At 40.8% G+C, this 20659-nt stretch overlaps 1 protein-coding gene across 2 annotated transcripts in view; it reads left to right on the forward strand.

Moving 5' to 3' along the window:
- The window catches only part of MED13L (mediator complex subunit 13L), a 163188-nt gene that overhangs the window by 68740 nt on the left and 73789 nt on the right, over window positions 1-20659 (forward strand). For both annotated transcript variants that reach the window (XM_077308793.1, XM_077308792.1), the window contains exon 4: window positions 3469-3552. In XM_077308793.1, coding sequence (XP_077164908.1) covers window positions 3469-3552 — 84 coding nt within the window. The remainder of the gene's footprint in view (window positions 1-3468; window positions 3553-20659) is intronic.

Here is a 20659-nt window from a genome sequence, read left to right on the forward strand (position 1 = left end):
AGACGGGAAGTTCACTGTTTTTTCTAATATGTGTATTTTCCCCTCTTATTCTCTGTAAATTGAATGTGGGATAGAAGCCACAAAAAGCATAGCCAAACAAAGATCAAGTCTTAATATTAAAAAAAAAATACTTGTAAGCTGAAGCGCTTTAAGGGCTTCCTCTTGAGGTTTTGGTAAATGAACAAGTAGTATTTGTGGCTCAGAAATCCAATAGAATTAAGGGCATAGAATTCAAAATAATTCAGAATAAAATATAAATCCTAAATGTTGTTTGTTTGGATATGTGTTCTCTGTTTGAGACTCCAGATTGGTTCACAACAGGGAATGTGAGCTTGGTAGCAGTAATGAGGCACTATTAATTACTCTTCCTTTGGCAATTGACTCAGATTGTACACAGATTTTATCTGGCTGGTATTCTAAACATGTTTTAGTACTCACATGGGATAGGTAAAACATGCACTATTTATTGATTATATTGATTATATTATATATACCCAATTGTTCTGAATGAACCTTAACTTAAAATGGCTTTAAGTGTTCTTAGGATAGCTGGCCACATTGTATCTTTGTTGACATAAAGTTTCAATTTGTTTATTTCTTTTTTGCTTTGGCATTACACAGTGATTGGAGAAGTTGGTGGTGGTTTTGTGATCTGGCATTCTGGCAGTTTATTTTCAGCAGCATAGAAGGGTTTTTAAAAAAAGAATCAGCAACTTTCTATAATTAATTTCAACTTGTAGAAATTGAATTTTGCCTCTAGAGTATGGCATTTGCACTGGCTTAAGGTCTGGGACATGATTTGTGTGTCATTGATGGAATGTTGCTTTTGAATGGTAACAAAAGTTAGTCGCTTGCTAATGGTCCCAGTGTGGGGCTGCACCAGAAGGCAGAAGATAAAAACATAGTTACATTTACCTGTAACTGTTGTTCATTGATATCTTCTGTGCAAATGCACATTCTTTCCCTCCTGTCCCGCAATCAGCTCTCAAAATAAAGAAAGAAAAAGAAAAAAGAGGCAAGAAGCTGGAGGGACAAGAGGTGGTCTTGTTTAATGGATATACTTAAGCATTAGGAGAGCTAGGTAAACTGATGGGAAGAGGGCTGTGGAGCATATGACACCTGTGATGGGAAAAAATTGTGCATGTGCTGGCTCTGTGGGGCGGGTCACCCCCATTTTAATAGTTTTAAAACTAGGAATGAAATGTATGCAGGGTGGGGGGGGGGAGGGGGAATGAAGAAACAATACAAGCATGTGATTTCAACACCTACCCACCAAGATACGTGAAGGAACTTCACAGACAGGGAATTGCATGGAAAAGGCTACTGGAAACCTTGCTGTGTGTCCCAGTTATATAACTAGGCATGTGCATTCAGTTCACCCAAAATGAAAGAAAATACCAAAATATTTCTCTAATCTGCTTTTGGCATAGCTTTGGGTATAGCTGATAAAAGTAAAAACCATTTTTTTCCTGGCTTTTATTTGTGCATATTCAGCAGGTATACCACTAAAATGGTTGCCAGCCATTTAAGCTTAACAGCTTGACTGGCCTGTCGATCAGCTGAAGTTTAAATGGCCAACAGACATTTAAACCCTGTCTTTTACTCCCCCCCCCCCTTCTAAGGACTGCTGCAATGACTTGCAGCCATTCAAGCCCTACAGTTGGACTTGTGGAGTTACAATGGGATGGCTTTCTTATATTGAATTAGGCCATTGGTTTATATAAATCAGTAAATCAGACTGGCAGCAGATTTCCAGGATCTCAGCTGGAAGTCTTTTATTCAGGGGTAGTTTGCTGGCAGGGGCTCATGGGAATTGTAGTCCATGAACATCTGGAGGACCACAGGTTGACTACCCCTGTTTTATATCACCTACTGTTTGATTCTTTAAATGGGAGATTCTGGAGAGTAAACCTGCAACCTTCTTCATAGCAAAACTGAGGCTCTTCGAAAGAGCCATGGCCCCTCCCTTACACTAAATAACTAAAATGCTGCTGTTAAGGATTTTAAGTCAGATTCTCAATAGCATTTAGGTACAAAATCTGATAAGCAGCTGTTTTTGGTGCAGCACTGGCATTGGCAAGTCACTTCTGACTCAGCCATGTTGCACTGAGGTGAGCTGGTGGCATCTGGTAAACCCAAAGGTACATGTAGGAAGCTGCCTGATACTAAACCAGACCATCGTTCTTTCAGGGTCAGTATTGTCTGCTCTGACTAGAAGATCTCCATCGTCTTGGATAGAGGGTCTTTCACACCATCTGATCTTTTAACAGGAGATTTCAGGGGCTGAACCTGGGACCATCTAAATGCAGATCAAATGTTCTACCCCTCCCCTGGCTGCTGGAGGCATATAGACCCAGTTGCATTCTGCTTTCCCTCCTCTGCTATGCATAATGACTTCTAATGGCACTCATTAACAATTTTTGAGTCTGTCAGCTCACTGGCCAGTGCCACGATCCATCAGCAACATGGGGGGGATGGATGAAAAATGTCTGCAAGCTAGATGTGGCCCCTTTGGCTAAAATATATCCACCTCTGCATTTGCATGTGAGAATGCTGAACAGAAAGGTACTTATTTCAGGATCAGAAGCCAAAGTATGCACATTTTATTATAGATTTAGATTTCTATTTTTTTTTATATTTGAAGTTTCCTCTTGAAAATTCAGTAGGTACAGTGCTTCATCTGTTTTGCAGAATTAAAAGTTGTATCCTTTTGTTTGTCTCCTTGTTGTACCTAAAGAGATTGTGTGTAGCAAGCAATTCTTGCTGCTTGTCTGCTTGTTTTGATCTGCTTGTTTGGCCATTGTAAATCTTGTTTAGGTTCCTTACTAAATCAAAAGTTTTTAAAACTCATCAGAATTTAATTTTGAAGTCACTTTCACCTGAAAGATTGCAGAATGGTCTTTAGTAAATTGTTAGGGAAGTTCTGATTGTCCTAAAATACTTCTCTTTTGATTATAATTTTTTTGCTCATATTTTTTTGCTTCTAATTTTTTTGCTGTTTTTATGTCTTTTCCCTTAATCAGTACCATCATAGTAGTATCTTTATAAATATAAACACTTCTAGGAACCAAAGATTATTGGCTTTAATGATACAGTATCTCTTGTTTCCTGAATTTAATGCTAAAAATCTGATGTGCTCAATATTAAGTGATATAATGCCAAACTGACATGATGATTTGTTTTCTATTTGTTTTGGCAGCCAGAGGGGGGAAAAACAAAGGATGTTTATTATGCACATTTAAAAGGTTAAAGATTGTGTTTTCTTTGATTAATAATTTTTAAATCAACTAAGGCTGTGATACTGTATTCATACTCCCTAAGGAAAGAAGTTTGTGTATGCAGCACTGACTAAGTGACAAAGAACACACCCGAGAATTATACAAGCTTGACACAGTGGAGTTTGTTTGTCGTTGAGTCTTAATATTTTCAGCAGTTGCTGAATAAATTGCTATTGTGATTCATTTTCAGATGCCTGATGGATAAGAACTTCGTGAGGATTGGAAAATGGTTCATTCGGCCATATGAGAAAGATGAAAAGCCCATTAACAAAAGGTAAAATATCTTTGTACTTTGAAATAAATTGCCATGACAGTCAGAATTCTTATGGCATTTTCCCTGCTTATGCTGAGAAATGTGAAACATTTTGCCTCCCTGTGGTGTCGTTTAATAACAAGGTCTTGTTGATCATGTTACTGAGCACAAGATTATCATTTTTAATCTCTTTCCACACCTTGTTTGCAGCACTTGAAGCAGGTTTTTTGTCAGCAACAGGGCTTTATTTCTTACTTTAAGGCAGATTGGAGAGCTAGATGCCAACATTTCCTCTAAACCAGGTCATTTAACAACTGGGAGAGGGGAAGGTTGCCTGCATTTTTATCCCAACTGAGTAGAAGTCGTCATATTTCTTCCTTTCCCTGGAGGATGTGACTTAAACCCCTTAGGTAGAACAAAATCTCCTTCTTACTTGGGATCTATGACTCCCAATCTGTTCCACTTAATATTTCTGTTAAGGGGTTGGAGGAGGAGCTGGTCTCATGGCTTGTGTCACTCAGCGCTAAACACCCACTCAGGGCGGCTGTCCCGCCCCTATCACCTCCTCCAGCTGGCTTGCCTATCTTCCAGTGGCCAGCCAATCTCCTTCCATCTCCCACCTCAAGCACCCCCTCCTCCTTCCACTTCCCTCCGAAGCTCAGAGGCTGCAGATCTCCGCTGTATGAGAGCTGCCCCTGCTGGTGAGTTTCCGGCAGCCCGCAGCCTTTCCAAGTCCTGGGGGGGGGAGGGAGAGGCCATCTGCAGAGTTTTTCCAGCCCCCTTAATGTCAATGGAAATGGAATAGTAGCTATGGTATTTGTATCCATTGACTGAGAATATTCATAATAACAAAAGCTATTATGAATTCAGTAATACTTCAAATTAATTTGGGCTGACTTCTCCTACCTGTGCCATCTGCACATCCATGGTGGCCATAGCCCCCCCCCCCTTTCACAGATCCCTTGCAATACCCTCCTGCTCCCTGGGGATCCCCAGCCCACGTTGGGTGCCATGGCTCTAAGGTATTAATATTTTTTACTTAGATGGTACTGAATAAATTACTTTTAAGACTAGAGCTTCTATTTTAAACCTATCAAAGGAAAGCTGTTCGTATATTTGGCTTTGTGCCCACCAGTCACTAAAAAGCTGCCTCTGAAATATGCCAAGCTGTGATCACCCAACTGTGGCGAACACAATCAATTACTCCAATTTTGGGGGAGGGGGTGTATAAATATATATATTTTAAACTGGATTCAGTAACTGTTCCTTGCATCTTTTGTTTATTGCTGCTGCTCAATATTTTATCAGTTTTTGAAATGAAGAAATATTAGGACAAATGGAAAGAGACATTAAATGTACAACTTACATGGTGGACCATATAGTTGTTCTTTGTCTAGCTTTCCTTTTGGACTATGAGGAAATTATGTATGTATGATGTATGTACGTACGTACCCCCATACATACATACATACATACATACATACATACATACATACATACATACATACATACATACATACATACATACATACATACATACATGATGAATTAATTAATTAATGTTTTAGTCCACCCAAGATGGTCTTCAGGTGGCTTACATTAGGATATAAAAAAGGCTAATACAAAATATGTGAAAACAAACTCTGTACAAAAAACAATATTTTAACATTGCTGTTGATGCTCCATCCCGAACATCTCCTAGGCGCCACCTACTGAGCCAGGAATGTCAGTAACAATGACACATTGTTAAGATGGGTCAAGATGGGGTTTCGCGGCCTGGTGGAAGAGCTCTGTTTTGCAGGCCCTCTGGGACTTTGAGAGCAAATAGTTGAAGTTTAATGGAAATGTTAGGAATTATAGTATTGAGATTGCCACAGCTGATTTGTGGTTTGTGTGTATGCTTGCCAGTTAACTGAGATGAAGGTTCTTCATGGTCTGATTTGGATTGCTCAGGATAGCCAAGTCTCAAAAATCAAGAACTGGTTAGTACTTGGATTGTAGCCCATCAAGGATGGGAAGCCACCTAAGACATTTTAGGGTCGCTACGCAGAAGCAGATAATAGCAAACCACTTCTGTTTCGCTGTTGCTTTACGGCAGCGGTAGTCAAACTGCGGCCCTCCAGATGTCCATGTACCACAATTCCCAGAAGCCCCTGCCAGCGAATGCATTCGCTGGCAGGGGCTTCTGGGAATTGTGGTACATGGACATCTGGAGGGCCACAGTTTGACTACCCCTGCTTTACGGTATTGTCTTAAGTTGGCTGCAACTTGACATCACAAAAGAGAAGGTTCTTTTACAACACTTAAGAAAAGTGATCCTTACTATAGTTTATTTCTGTCACACTCATTTGTACCTGTTCTGGACATAACAGAAATACAGAAAGCAGCAAGTGTTTACTAAACAATACAGAAATAATTGGTAGAGAAGTACAAGTTCACCTGTATAACCATTAACAGGCCATTTTAGACCACGGTGACAAACTATGAATAATTTTGTTTTTATTCTTAAAAGCCTAGGGCAGTAACTACTCTTACTCTTATGCATTTTTGAAATTGAAATGAAAATAGCAGAATTGATTAGTTTTTTGATATTGTGTTGGGCTTTTGTTTGTGCCCCCAGCTGTGAAGAGAGTTTTCAGGGTTTTTTTCTGATTTCAGCGATTCTGCCAGTCTAGCACTTTATTATGAATTCAGCATATACTGTTTAAAAGGTTGGGTTTGCCCCTGAGACTACAGTTCCTTCATTGCACTTTTGACTCCAGCTTTGCATCTCTGGTAGTAAAAGCTGGCAACATGCTCTGTGATTTTTAGCATGTCATATTAAAAGAAGGATGACTTCTCCATTGGTTATAAGTGACTGGCCAGGGAGATCCCACAGAGACATTGCTGAAGAAGATAATGTATTTCTGGAATGTGGGAATGTGTCGGCTAGAAGATTGCAGGCTGCATTCCTTTGATCTAGCATGTCATCTCTGAAAGCACTTTCTATAGATATTTACAGATTCAAATAATCTGGCTCAATATACTTGCCTTTTTTTTGCTGAGCACAAACTTCCAAAGTGTGGGACGATTATTGTGCTCAAAATGTAGAAACGGTGTGCCTAAGTGTCCTCTTATTTTCTGTTCCTTATCTGGTTGCTGTGAAAGACATTTCACTTTGAGTCTCTGCATATTTCCATACACATTTCTATGGACTGAGCAGCGGCTGTTCCTGAAATGAAAGTTTCATAGTATGTGAACACATGTCCCGCCTTCTTTAATGGCTCTGCTTGTTGGATTTGTTCTTTCAGTTCAGGAAGCCCTTGTTGTAGAAACCTTCATGAAATTTTGAATAATCTTCACAAGACTTCTTGCCTTTGTGTTTGAGAATCTCTGAATTTATTATGATTGCCCCCAACTTGTGTGTGTTTATTTTTTGAAATGTGGGTAAGGGACTGCTAGCATATTATAAACTGTCATAGAAAATGGTAATACTTGATTGTTTGTAAGAAGAAATATGAAGCTATGTCCTTCTGTTTGTGGCACTGCCATGCCCTTAATCACAAGATGGCTATGACTCTACTGAGATCTAACACATGTTTGAGATGCTTTACTGAACTGGCAGTGTTCATGGTATGCCAACAGTAACTTCAGACCCAGCCTTTTCCCTAATCCTGCCGGAGGTACCACACACTTTTATCTCGTTCTTTGATGTCTGGTTGCTTTCCATTTATCTTATATTAATTCCAAAACATGCTGCCTAGAATGTAGCTTCAAGTACAGATTTTGGTGCCAGGTACAGATTTTGGAGATGCTTATGTGAACATGAAGGAACTTTCAGGCTCACAGAAAAATCTTAAATCCCCCCTGCCAAGTGTTTTTGTTTACAGTGAGGGAAAAAAAACCCTTCCTCTCCAGACTGCAATTCCATCTTCCTGCAAAATGGTGCACAAAGCCCCAGTCGACCCTTTGGTGCCATGCACCGCCACAGAGCCAAGTGGAGCATATTTGGTACATCCCCGGCCACTGTAGCACAGGGAGGAGCCGGGCCTTCTGTGTGCACAGGCCTGTCCCAGCCCAGCTGCCAATGGTGGCTGTGGCCCTTGCTGCGGGCCATTAGAAGCCTTAAATCGGGCCAGGGCCGGGAGGGGGTCAGGATGCTGGCAACATTATACATAAGTGGGGATTAACTGTACTGCCATGCTGTTGCCAGTTCGATTTTTCTGCTCCATGGTCAGTAGTCGGCCTCTGCTGCCCTGTTCTGGTTTCTTCTGCCCTGCAACTTCATCAGTCAGTTGTTGAGGTGGTAACATTGTCCCTTTCAAGAAGAGGGGCTCTAGGAGCCACTGATCTCTTCCCTGTGTTGAATCAGCTCCCAGTAGGTCCAGGGATTCATGGAGAGAAGACATGGAGATCAGGTGGAGAAGAAGGGAAGGAACAGAAACAGGAAGGTTGAGGGGAAAAGAGTAGGAAATGTATCTTGTGAGTATCACAGGTCCCCTCTTAAGGTATGCATGATAGTGCTTGTACTTGAAGTAGCATACATCCACCCTGTTATTTCTTAATGACCTCAAAAAGCCTTAAAGAAAATGTGAGGAGCATTTGCTTCCCACCCTGCATGATTTGCTGAGGTTTTGATAAGTCTTGTCTCACTTGACACATAAGAGCTCCCTTTCTTCCCAGACGTGCAGATGGCCCCTGCTTGATTTGAAATTAATTATCTTTGCTGCATACGTTTGAAAAGACTGAGATTTATCAAGCAGCAGTATGATTTTCTTAATGTGCTTTGAAGAAAGGCTGCACAGGACCTATGTAACTCATAGTTTTGCAGACTGCATGGCTACAGTATATTCTCCCCAAATAGGAAGACTTGGCTTTATATTTTCTTAAGGCAGTTTGTAGGCGGTGGCTGTGATTTATATTGTGTGGGTTAAGTGTAAGCTTGCTTAACTTGGAATGTTGTGGGTGGCTGTACTTTTGTTGCAAGAGATTAAATATTACATGCTTTAACTTTGAATCCGGTGGATTACAACAGTTGGGTGAAAACAATATAGATAAAAATGTAATGAGGCCTGCAGTATATGGTCATTTGGTGTGTAGAAGCATGCTTTAAGAAGAAACGAATGGACGTAAAAGAGCCAGCCTCACTATGACGTGAAATTAAATAATGGTGTTTTTTGTTGTTGTTGTTGCATGGGCTTGTAAGAGCCTTATGTCTGACCTTTGGGGATGTCAGCACAAAGAAAATAGGTTAGAGACAAATGCAATGTATATTTTGATTGCTTGAGTTATAACATTAACTCAGAACTACTCATGGTTTACAAATGGCGGCTGACTGTCAGGAATGTTTGTTTCTTGTCTGATGATCTTTCTTGGTCATTATTATTGATAACTTCTTTGGTTGTCTTGCCATGAATGTGTTTTGTTTACCGAAACATACTAAGCATCTGACCATTGGGGATTATGAGAGGAGGCCTAGTTGCAGCTGTTTTTGTCCTACTAGTGAAGTTCGAGGAATGTTTAAGCTGCTTTCCTCATTAGACGCTCAAGACTGGCAGAGTATGTAAAGGATAAGTAAAATACCCCTGATGTGCAGTTAATTAGATTTGTCAGGAGTCCCAGTTGTGCAGCCTGCCACGCAATGTTGTCACTTACTATATCCATAATGAATTGTCTTAAGGGCATCTGTAAATATTGAGCAGCTCTTTTATTTTCTGAACGGCTACTCTAATATTGTTGCCCCTGCATGACAACTTGAATTGTACATCAGGGAAAAAACCTTGATTACAGAATAAGCTTCCTCTTAAAAAAAATAAACCCTCTGATCATTAACACAGTCTGCCAGCTCAAGCTCCAAAGAAAGCGAATTCTGCCATTTCTCAGTACAAGTTGTACTACATTAGAATTTAGCCTCTTTGATTGGAAAATGCTTACAGATGCAATGTCCAGTTTTAGGTGAGGTACTCTATTAGTTTGAATATAGTGAAAATTTTATTTACAACCTTTATAAAAACACATCGCTAGAGTAATTAAAATAAAGTGAAAAATAAATGTATAAAAACATAAAAATAACTTAAATATGGGCCAGGGAGGAGGGATTGATGGGGGAACACTAGACAAAACAATAGTCTTTACCCACTGGCAGAGGATGAGAAGGGGACAGATGAAGTTCTCTGGAAAGAGAATTCCATACTTCTGGTGCCAACACTGAGAAGGCTGGCTCCTGGGATGCCATTCCACTTAACTTCAGAAGATATGGGGGGGGGGGAGCACCTGAAACACGGCCTCAGAAGTTGACTATAGCAGTCAGGTAAGATCATAATGGAGCAGGTGGACTTTTGGGTAAGCTGGTCCCCAGCCAACAAAGAGCTCAACACCAGCACCTTGAATTGTGCTTGAAACAAATTTGAAGTCTGCGTAAATGTACCAAGACTGGAGTGATATGGTCCCATTCTGCACCGCTCGAAGTTTATGGACACTTTTCAAGGGCAGCAACATGCAGAGAGCATTGCATTAATTTAATACAGATAGGTGTGTAAGTGATAGTAAATGCAATAGGAGAGAATATTTTCACTTTCCAGTTTGATACTCTTGTAATGTCATTTGTAGCACCTGACAATGGAAACATCTGCAATGTTATTTTCAATAACGATGTCTCCTGAAGTATACATGTGCGAGAGAGATTGAGCTAAACAACATTAAGCAAAAAGGGAGGCTACTTGAAATAGACATACCTGGCTGTGGGTTCATAGATTCTGTAATATTTTTCCTAGACAAATGAAGTTAATTATCTATTTTGATGGGATTCATAGGCATGCCGGATTTCCAGAAACCTTGAAAATTCACAATGCATCTATTGGCACTAGTACTTTTCTTTGCGGTTTGTGGAGAATGGCTAAGTATGTTGCACCTGGTGGAGAATTTACTACAGCGTAGATACAAAAGATTTGCTCCCTGTATATTCACAAACTAAGTTTCTTGGACTCTGTCGTTTTGTCTTTTCACTTCTGTTTGTGTACAGAATGGTTAATTGTCTGTAGCTACAGAAGTGAAGAGGTGGCCCCCCTAGTTCCAGTAAATGGATAGTCACCCCCCCCCCCCAGTATAAATATATACTAACCTCTATAAACTGTTATTGGATTCACTAACAAAATTCCGTTATGGCTGGAATCTTTGGCCCCTTTGTAAAATAGATAAATAAATATTGTGTAAGTAATTTGGAATTTTGGAGATGGGTCAGGTTGTAAATCAGATAACTTTTTTATCACCATATTGTTCTGCCTCCTTCATTTCCTCCTTGGATCTTCAACAAATATGCATTGTTTTTACTGACTTCAGCATTGTGCATTGAATTGGAATGGGATTCATTTGTCTGCTGTCATGTGCAAATGTATTCACCTTGGCTATTCTCCCCCCCCCCCCCGGGAATGTTAATTCATATTTCATAGAAAAAGAACAAGGGTCATGTATCATTCTTATTGCTAAATATTTTAACATAGCTATTGGGCAAAGTATGATCAGCTGCCGTTCACTTCTGGGCCATTGCTAGTACATTATTAGACAGGCTTAGCAGTTTCAAAGTTGTCATTATTGTTTTCAGGTGTCTTGAGAAAGGTACATTTATATTTTAATGATGTGTAGGCAGAGAAAGGGGAAAAACAATAAATGCATGTATTAATCTAAGTCAGCATGTCAAGCTGCATATTCTTACACTATTTTTATGATACAAAGTATATTTAGAAATAGAAACATTGCATAGTAATTTATTGATTATTCAGTTTATGGACCACCCCTCCCCACAAGTGGGCTCAGGGCAGTTTACAACCTAGATTGAAACATTCATAGACAAAATATCCTAAAATTAAAACTAAAAATCCAGTCCTCTGCACGCCCCCCCCCCCAAAAAAAAATTTTCCATTCAGAATCTCTCAAAACAACATTGGAAGTTTGATGCTACATCATAGCTTTGGACATCTGGTGTGACAAATGATACAGAGGAGATGATCCCAAATATGGTATATGGTATGTCCCATACAATTGTACCGAGAATCCTGTGGGTCAAACAATAGGACAAGATAAATGGGGTCAGTCATGTTCACACAGAGTAATTCTTGCATATTAGTGCAGATGCCTGTGGTATGCTGAGCAGTCAGAACGCTTACTTAGAGAACCATTTGAGCATGTAATAAAACTCAAACATATCTTGAATACCACTAAATCATATAAGTTGTGGAAGGTGCAAACTCTTGCAAGTTAATTGCCTCGTGTGAAGGTAGCCATCTCTAAAGATGAGATGAATTACAGCATCATTTGAGGGCTTTTACAGCTTTGGCTGCTTAGATTTACACATTCCTAAGAATAACACCACACTATGTAAAAAAAAAAGTATTATACTTAGTATTAAATATTAATTCCTACCAGTTTCAAAGAGAGGGAACTTGGAATGAGTGTTGACTGTCTCATAAATTAAAATTAAATAAGATTGTAGAAGGTATTCTTCCTTGTGGTCTAAATAAAGCCACATGCTGCTCTTTTGTCAAGGAAACAAAAGGCCCGACTGAATTGAGTTTGCTTATTTTCATGAGGCTACTGTTCAAATACTATGTTTAAGAATAAATGTTAAATTATATTTATAGTCCATCCTTTTCCGCACAGCCCTGAACCCCTCAGGATGGCCAAAAAATAAAACTACAAATGGATGAAAATAGTTCAACGGAATAGGGATTTGCTTGTTTTCTTTTCTGCTGCAGAATGCCTGAAAGAGTGTAGGACAGGCGATGGTTAGCTGGCAAGGTGGGTTGATGAAGCTTTGTTCACTGCCTCTCTCCTTCAGTTCTAGTTGATAAATGGCTACAGCCAATAACGACTTGAGCTACAATCATGTTCACATGCGGGACCTCAAACTGTTCTGCAGGGCTTGCAAGACTGACCTGTTCCACCAAGTATATGGCTGAGGCCTGAAGATTACACCTGATGTCTGCTGGCCTTCCTGCCCGAATTCACCCATTTACATCTACTGAAGATATACTCCATGACTCATCACTCCCAATCCCCTGGAAATAGGAGATGATTCAGAGTGAACTGGTGCTGCTTATTTTACATTATATTGTAATAGTATTTTAAATTTTTATATTTAGATTGTGTGTATTTTAATCCTGTGAGCCACCAGGGAAGGGCAGCACATGAATGTTGTTAACAACAACAACAACAATAATAATGCATTAGAGAGGACAGGCATCAAATTGGCTAATTAGTGCAGGTGTGATCTTTATCACAAGCTAGCCAATAAGAGTAACTGTGCTGTGTCATTCAATGCCTTCTCTTAATATGGAGAGCCCTGCAGGAGATGCTCGGTTTTCATGATCTTCTACAAGGGTTGCAACATGTCTTCAGTATGCCGGACCCAATCCATTAAAAGAAAAACTATTTGAGAACTCTCCAATCCCAGTTTGGTAGGTTCATGGGATGTTTTTAAAATCCCATCCTCATAGTGACCTAAAGCTAATGATCTTTGAAAACGTGTAGGTTGGTACTCTCAGGTTGGTTGTGGCATCCCATCTGCATTCTCTACCAGAAACATGACTCCCGGTGCAGTTTGTAATTACAGTGAAATAATTTACAGATTTCAGAACACAAATTTAAGAAACCAGGAAGTAGCCAGGAATAACAGATCCCAGTAATACACACACATGAAACCAAAAAGAGGAAGCAGTTTATGATAAAGCCGGCATGGATGATATCAGACGAACCTCAGTCTTTAACCTGTGTTCTTTGCTGTGGGTGCTACTATGGAAGGGCTGTAGCCTTGCACCCTTGCTGTTCAAAGGTGTCATGGGTATGATGCATGGCGGCTTCCATACACTGCACAGTAGTGTGGGAATGTGGAGCTGAAAACAGGAGAAGGCTCTGTGGTGTTGTGTGGGGCTTTTAAACGGTCCCCAAGGTCTTTGAACTGCTCTAGAAACTAACAGGAAGCCGGTACAGTTGAGGTGCAAGATGAATAATATACTTCCTGTGGCCTTTCTTCATTGGTGGATGAACCGTAATATTCTGCACTAGCAGGAACTTCTGAATAAGTCTTCATAGGCAGCACATTGTAGCAATCCCCATGCTATGTGAGGAGAAAATCCTTTGAGAGAATCATGACAGCCAGCTCACCAGTGTGTACAGGCGAAAAGCACCTCTAGCCGTTGCAAAACAAGTGTGCCCATGCTGCTTAACACCTTTGGGTAGTGGACCTCATTCATTAGTTAGCCATGTATTCAGTTAGCGACTGATTCACTGGTTTAATTGCATGGTTTATCTGATGAATGCTGATGCTACCCATTAATTTTTTATTTGGAGCTTTAAGGTTCATGACACACAGCCTGGCTCACGTGTGTGCATTCTCTTTCATTATGGCTACATGCAGCCCTTTCAGGGAGATCCAGGAGATGAGACAATGTAGTCCACTGGATATACTGCTGGCAAACTAGCAGTTGTATAGCAGTTGTATAGCTGTCACCCATTCTGCTTTCCTTGCCTGTAGCAGTTGTGGTAATTGTTCCTCATCCCAGTTTGCCAACTTGAAATTAAGGTACCTTTGTTGTTGTTGTTAGGTGCGAAGTCGTGTCCGACCCATCGTGACCCCATGGACAATGATCCTCCAGGCCTTCCTGTCCTCTACCATTCCCCGGAATCCCTTTACGTTTGCACCTACTGCTTCAGTGACTCCATCTAGCCACCTCATTCTCTGTCGTCCCCTTCTTTGCCCTTGATCGCTCCCAGCATTAGGCTCTTCTCCACGGAGTCCTTCCTTCTCGTGAGGTGGCCAAAGTATTTGAGTTTCATCTTCAGGATCTGGCCTTCTAAGGAGCAGTCAGGGCTGATTTCCTCTACGACTGACCGGTTTGTTTGCCTTGCAGTCCAAGGGACTCACAAGAGTCTTCTCCAGCACCAGAGTTCACAAGCCTCACTTCTTTGACGCTCGGCCTTCCTTATGGTCCAACTTTCACAGCCATACATTGCAACTGGGAAGACCATAGCCTTGACAAAACGCACTTTTGTTTTGCACCTTATAGTAAGGTACCTTACTATAGTTTTTCTAGGGACAGAAATCATGGCAAACTCGTTTTGTCATGCTTTTTGGCCCATTACATTAACCTTACCTTATTTGCATGGTTGGAAAATAGTTTCCAATTCCTAAGTACTAAAATCATTTTTGCTCAAAGTTACCAGGCCTGTGCAAGGTTGGGGGCAAGGAAATTTAAGCACTAGCCCTATTTTTTTAAGCTGCTGGACAGACAGCTAGTCTTATCCATTTTAACAAAGCTTTTAATTTGATTGGCTGTTCCTGTACAGGAATGATGGTCTGTATACTGTCAAGATCTGGGCACAAATAGGATTAGCACATACTACAGTCACCCATCAAGCAACAGAGGAGAAAATTACTTCTGTGACACCTTGTTTGGACTTGTGCTTCATAATCCATTTGCAATTTACAGTGACCTTGGCTAGGAGCCTGTTAAGTTGAAACAAGTAAAGACATTATAAACCCAGCATGCTTTGCCTTGCCATTCCAGATGTCAGAAATCATAGTAGTCATGGATGCCAATCTTATATTGCGATAAGGAATAATTTACAGGTCCTGGTTTGAAAATTAAGTAGCTTCAAAAGGCACTAATATGACATATCATTAAAGTTAGAGAGAACAAATTGAACCAGCCTCTTTAAGACATGTACTTGCCCTACAGAGATGGTACACAAACAGCACGTTATCAGTGATTATGTCTGCAGAGGTCAGCAAATGGACTATAATTAGAACTAGCAAAAGGATAAGATGAAAAAGAATCCTGTACAGACATATGCAGGACTAGAGTCGGAAAGCGTGAGCAGACAAAAATCTGTCTTCGAAGTTTAAATTGTAGCGAGTTTCCCAGCTCAACAGGCAAATTTGTTTTAAATAGAACAGGATTTTGCCTCTTCTGCCAGATGGACCAGCTGCAATAAGAGCATTCAAAGCAGTGCCGGCTGTTTATGTGCCTGTTTCCCCCCCCTCCCTTAATTTGGCCATCCAGGACTGTGACCATTAAGTGGTTTGGACAACAGGCAATAAGGAAAACTGCCTCACTGGGGCAATTTAGCGAAGTCTTCCTTAACTATAAGAACATTCCCTTGGTAAGCAAGATGCCTTGGGAGATTGAAGAGGTTCAGTTCTATAGTGGTTTTATAAAGAGAGTTGTTTTTAGCTATCAGATGCTTCAGGGCATGGTTTGTTTCCCTTCCAGCCCAAGGGCTGTATTTTTGTTCCAGTGATAGTTGTTGAGAGCTTGTTGTAAACCTTAGCAGTTTTATGAATCAGTCCTCAAGGAGAGAATTGGGTATTTTTGTGAATTTCCCAAAGGGCTTCCCAAAGTGACTTTACTCCGTTTAAACAGCATTACCAACAACAACAATAATAGCCCACTGGCACTTTAAAGACCAACAAAATTAGTCCAATGTAATTATTTGATGGCTTGAACTCTGATTCGGTTTAAGAGCCTAGAGGTTACATTGGTACGAGCATTATTGCTGGAGAAGCAAGGTAATTCAGCTGTGGTTTAGTAGTTGAGCAGCGGACCCTAATCTGGCAGACCGTGTTTGCTTTGAGACTCCTTTGGGTAGTGAAAAGCAGGGTATATAAACCAACTCCTCCTCTTCTTCATTTATCTAGGTCCTGGGGGGAAGGGAAGGCCATCCACAGAGTTCTCCCCCCCCCCCCAAATCTAGCGCCCGTTGTATTCGTGAGTGAATCACAGAATCATAGAATCATAGAGTTGGAAGGGGCCATACAGGCCATCTAGTTCAAACCCCTGCTCAACGCAGGATCAGCCCAAAGCATCCTAAAGCATCCAAGAAAAGTGTGTATCCAACCTTTGCTTGAAGACTGCCAGTGAGGGGGAGCTCACCACCTCCTTGGGCAGCCTATTCCACTGCTGAACTACTCTGACTGTGAAATTTTTTTCCTGATATCTAGCCTATATCGTTGTACTTGTAGTTTAAACCCATTACTGCGTGTCCTTTCCTCTGCAGCCAATGGGACCAGCATCCTGCCCTCCTCCAAATGACAACCTTTCAAATACTTAAAGAGGGCTATCATTTCCCCTTTCAACCTCCTTTTCTCAATGTGCCTTGGCACCTAGTTCTATATAATCTGCAAGACAGAAATGTTCTGGAAGTCACTTTTATGTCTTGCCTGATGCAGTTTCTTGTTTGCATTGTCTATTAATCCTGTGTTGTATTGTTCATCGAGTGGCTTAATGATGTATAAGTCCATTGTTTTTATTCTGTCACCCATCTTGAGCCTCAGAGAGAAGGGTGAGCTCTGATTAAAATAAACAAATCTTAGACGGAAATAAACATGTCTTCAAGAGGCCACTGGACACCTGTGGTGTTTTGCTTTCACAGACTAAGGCAGCTACCTATTTGGAATGAGGAGAAACAATTTTTTTGTGGTGCAGTGTCACAACAAAAGACCAAACGGTTAAGAGAGTGCTTAAAATTGTATGTGTGTATAAATAAAATATTTATTAAAATAATAATAATTTTTAAAAGAGCCTCTTGTGGCTCAAAGTGATAAGGCAGCCGTATGAAAGCTTTGCCCATGAGGCTGGGAGTTCAATCCCAGCAGCCGGCTCAAGGTTGACTCATCCTTCCATCCATCCGAGGTCGGTAAAATGAGTACCCAGCTTGCTGGGGGGTAAACAGTAACGACTGGGGAAGGCACTGGCAAACCACCCCGTATTGAGTCTGCCATGAAAACGCTAGAGGGCGTCACCCCAAGGGTCAGACATGACCCGGTGCTTGCACAGGGGATACCTTTAGCTTTACCTTCATAAATAAAATATTGTTTGTATCACTTTAGCTCAGTCTGGGCATAGTATTTACAATTTAACCTTGATTAGGGTCTGGAAAAATCTTCCAGACCTGAATAGAATGGTTATTTACCTTCTCATCCTTTCCTTTTGCAATCCTAACTATGGTACGGTGTTGTACTCATAGTTCACCAGAATGTTCTCTATTTTGGATTTTCAACTCCAAAGTAGTGATTTTGGAGTTCAATGGAAACCCACACAGTAATACTCATTACATACAACCCATATTTCCTTGCTTCTGCTTTAGTGGCTAGTCCCCCCCCCCATTTCATTTTTTCCTCAAGTGTTCTTGTCCAGTTAAATACAGTAATGTGATGTTCTTTGTGACTAGCCAGATGTGACTACTGGCTGATGCCACTAATGGCACATTTTAAATTAATAGCATTTCTTTTTACAGTTCACAGGGACAATCCTAGTTGATGAGTGAACACATTATCAGTAACCACTGTTCATATTTGGTCTGTCTTCTGCCCCCCCCCATCCCCCAAATGATCTCTTTAGGTACCAAGAAATTTGCAACATGGAATCTTACTCTTTTTTGTTTCAGCTCTCTTTATGTCTGCACAACTGTTACCACTTAACGTTGTTTAGTTTCAAACGCGTTCAAAATGTGGTTATTAAGCAGTCAGCAGCCAAAAAAGAAAAAAAAGGAGAAAGGAAGAAAAAGAAAATTAGCAGATGTAAAACAAATGGTTCATACCAAAGTGAGAATCCCATTGCATTTTGAGCAAATTAGCTCTTCATCAGAGAAAAGTTATGAAAAATGTAATTAGCTGACTCTGCATTTATACAGAGAAAAGAATAAATTCCAATAATTATAGTACACAATTCAAATACGCTAGAGATATGAAGAGCTTGAAAAATTTCTACACTATTCCCTAAAAATGGAAAACTGACCCTGGATATAATTATTTTACTGTGTTTTTTATATATATTCCACATAACCTTATGCTAGGTGATAGGGTAGTGCCTGCTCCATCATTATCTCTCTGTAGTCATCTCCTACCCATTCTGACTTCCTCCATTACTACTTTCTACATCTACATGTGGATTTATTGCAGTGTTCACTAAGTTGAACAGTTGGTGGTCAAACTCAATAAGAATTTTTAACATACCCATTCTACTAAGTCAGTGCAGGAACCTCAGATTTTCTCTTCCAGTTTCACGCACTCCCATTTGGCATCTCTGCAACCCTATAGGTCTTTATAAAGATCCTCATCAATCCCATAGTAACATTGAGGCTACAGGGGATTCACATGCTCCTTTTGCACAATGACCTGCTGATAAGGTCAGGGTCCAATTCACAGTTCTCCAAGGACACCAACTCCACTATGGAATGTTTGCAAAAATATGGGTTTCTTGTCAACATGACAAAGAGCTCACTGTCACCATCCCAGCGTTTAGAACAACTGGGTGTGATCATAGTGGTGGCCGTAGTAGCCATTACACAAGCTACCACAACTCCAGTCTGATAGGTTTTCTGGTGTCCAACTGTGAGGCAATCCAATGGGGGCAAATTCCATGCTCGACATCTGCAAAAATTTTGCATGCTATACCAACAACAGATATCTCTATCAAGGTATCACTTGAATGAAAAGCCTACAACCTGACTAGAGGGAAGTTCTTTTTTATAGAAAAGGGACTTCAGATATTCACCGACTCAAGCCTAAAAGGATGGAGATATCGTCCAGTCAAGAGACAATAAATTTTCTGGAGCTAAAGTCCATCTTTCCAGTGCTTCAGCATAACCAGGATCAAATTGTCAATGCTCTTATACTAATTTGTACAGACAATGAAACAGCCAAGATATATATGAATCACCACATGGGGGTCTGAATTTTCATCTGCTTCCTATTTCTTGCCTTTGTCAAATGTCTCCTGTTCTAAGCTATTCAAATTGTTAAGTTATGACAGTTAATTCAGATACTGTAACTCTATACCTCTTGGAGTTGGCAGCTGAAGAATGGGCTTCACCCAACATGGGAGTTATAGGAAGGGGAACAGAGTAGTCTCAGAATGGATGGGAAGGGAGGGAACCCATACAAGAGACCACCCAGCCAATTAGCTGTCGGGGTGTCTGTCATCTCCATTTCTTGATGGTAAAACCTTGAGCTGAATCTCTCCAGCTGTCAGGTGGCATAGGAGACAAGTAGGTCCAGGACTGGGGTGCTGGGGTGGTCTTGGATAACTTCTAAGGTTCATCAACGTTCTCATCCAGGCTACTACTTGATGATATATGCAAGGCAGCCACCTGGTCAATGCCCTCGATGGCAGTATTCCATCGATGTTGATTCCTGGAGTGAGGCAGCTGTGGAGAAAGCAGGATCGCAGGGCATCTTCTGCTGATCCAGCCCACCCCCTCTTCCTCCCTTCCTCAGTATATGATCACGCTATTCTTCCATGTGGGATTAGACAGAAGCCATGAAAATGCAAAGGTTGTTCAGTGAGTGGTCTTCTGTGCAGGCTCACCTTCCCCCTATCCCCACTGTGGGCTTCTCTTGCACATTATGACCTTCCATACCTTATGGAAGAATGAAGGGTAGAGTGCTTGCCGCTCCTGTCAAGTGACCGTTTGGCCAGGAAAGGTAATGTTGAAGATAGAGGGGAGGGGCCCCCCCTCCTTGGGCTCTAGAAACTTCTCTGTAAAGCTTGCTAGCTCCTCTCGGTGACCGGGTTGCGCAAGCGCAGTCCCCAAGCGTCCCTGCGTAGAAGACCACTTGCTGAACAACGGTTACAGGTAAGTACAACCCCATTTTCATCTGAGACACACTCCCTACTCTACTTAAGACAAAGGATCCTCTGCTTTGTTCTTAGATCTCTAAATGCTGCCGTAACTTAAACATTTGACTTTCTAATGTCAAGTTGAACATAAGACTCTTTATTTTTCCCCCCCTCGCTTTTGAATATAGAACTGCTGTGATTGTAGCACTCTTCATTTTCAGCCAGCAATTATTCATAGTGTGACATTGAGACATTAGCTGTTGCCATGGTAACAGGTTCTAAGTAGCAAAGAAATAGGCATGATGTCAGCAGAAGAGCATTGGCTCAAACCACATATGTGTTCAGGTGTTTTAAAAATAAATTACTTTAAAACATCATAAGGTAGGCTGGCCTTCCGATTTTTCCCCTCCTAGCTGCAGAAAATCATGAGATGGATCTTTTTTTGTGACCGTGAAGGGTTTTTTTTTTGCAAGAATATTACCAGAAAACCTTTAAAAGAAATGTCAGTATATAACATTAATAATGTTTCAGTTAAA

The sequence above is a fragment of the Paroedura picta genome, chromosome 13 (assembly GCF_049243985.1).
Source record: "Paroedura picta isolate Pp20150507F chromosome 13, Ppicta_v3.0, whole genome shotgun sequence".
NCBI classification, from domain to species: Eukaryota; Metazoa; Chordata; class Lepidosauria; order Squamata; family Gekkonidae; genus Paroedura; species Paroedura picta.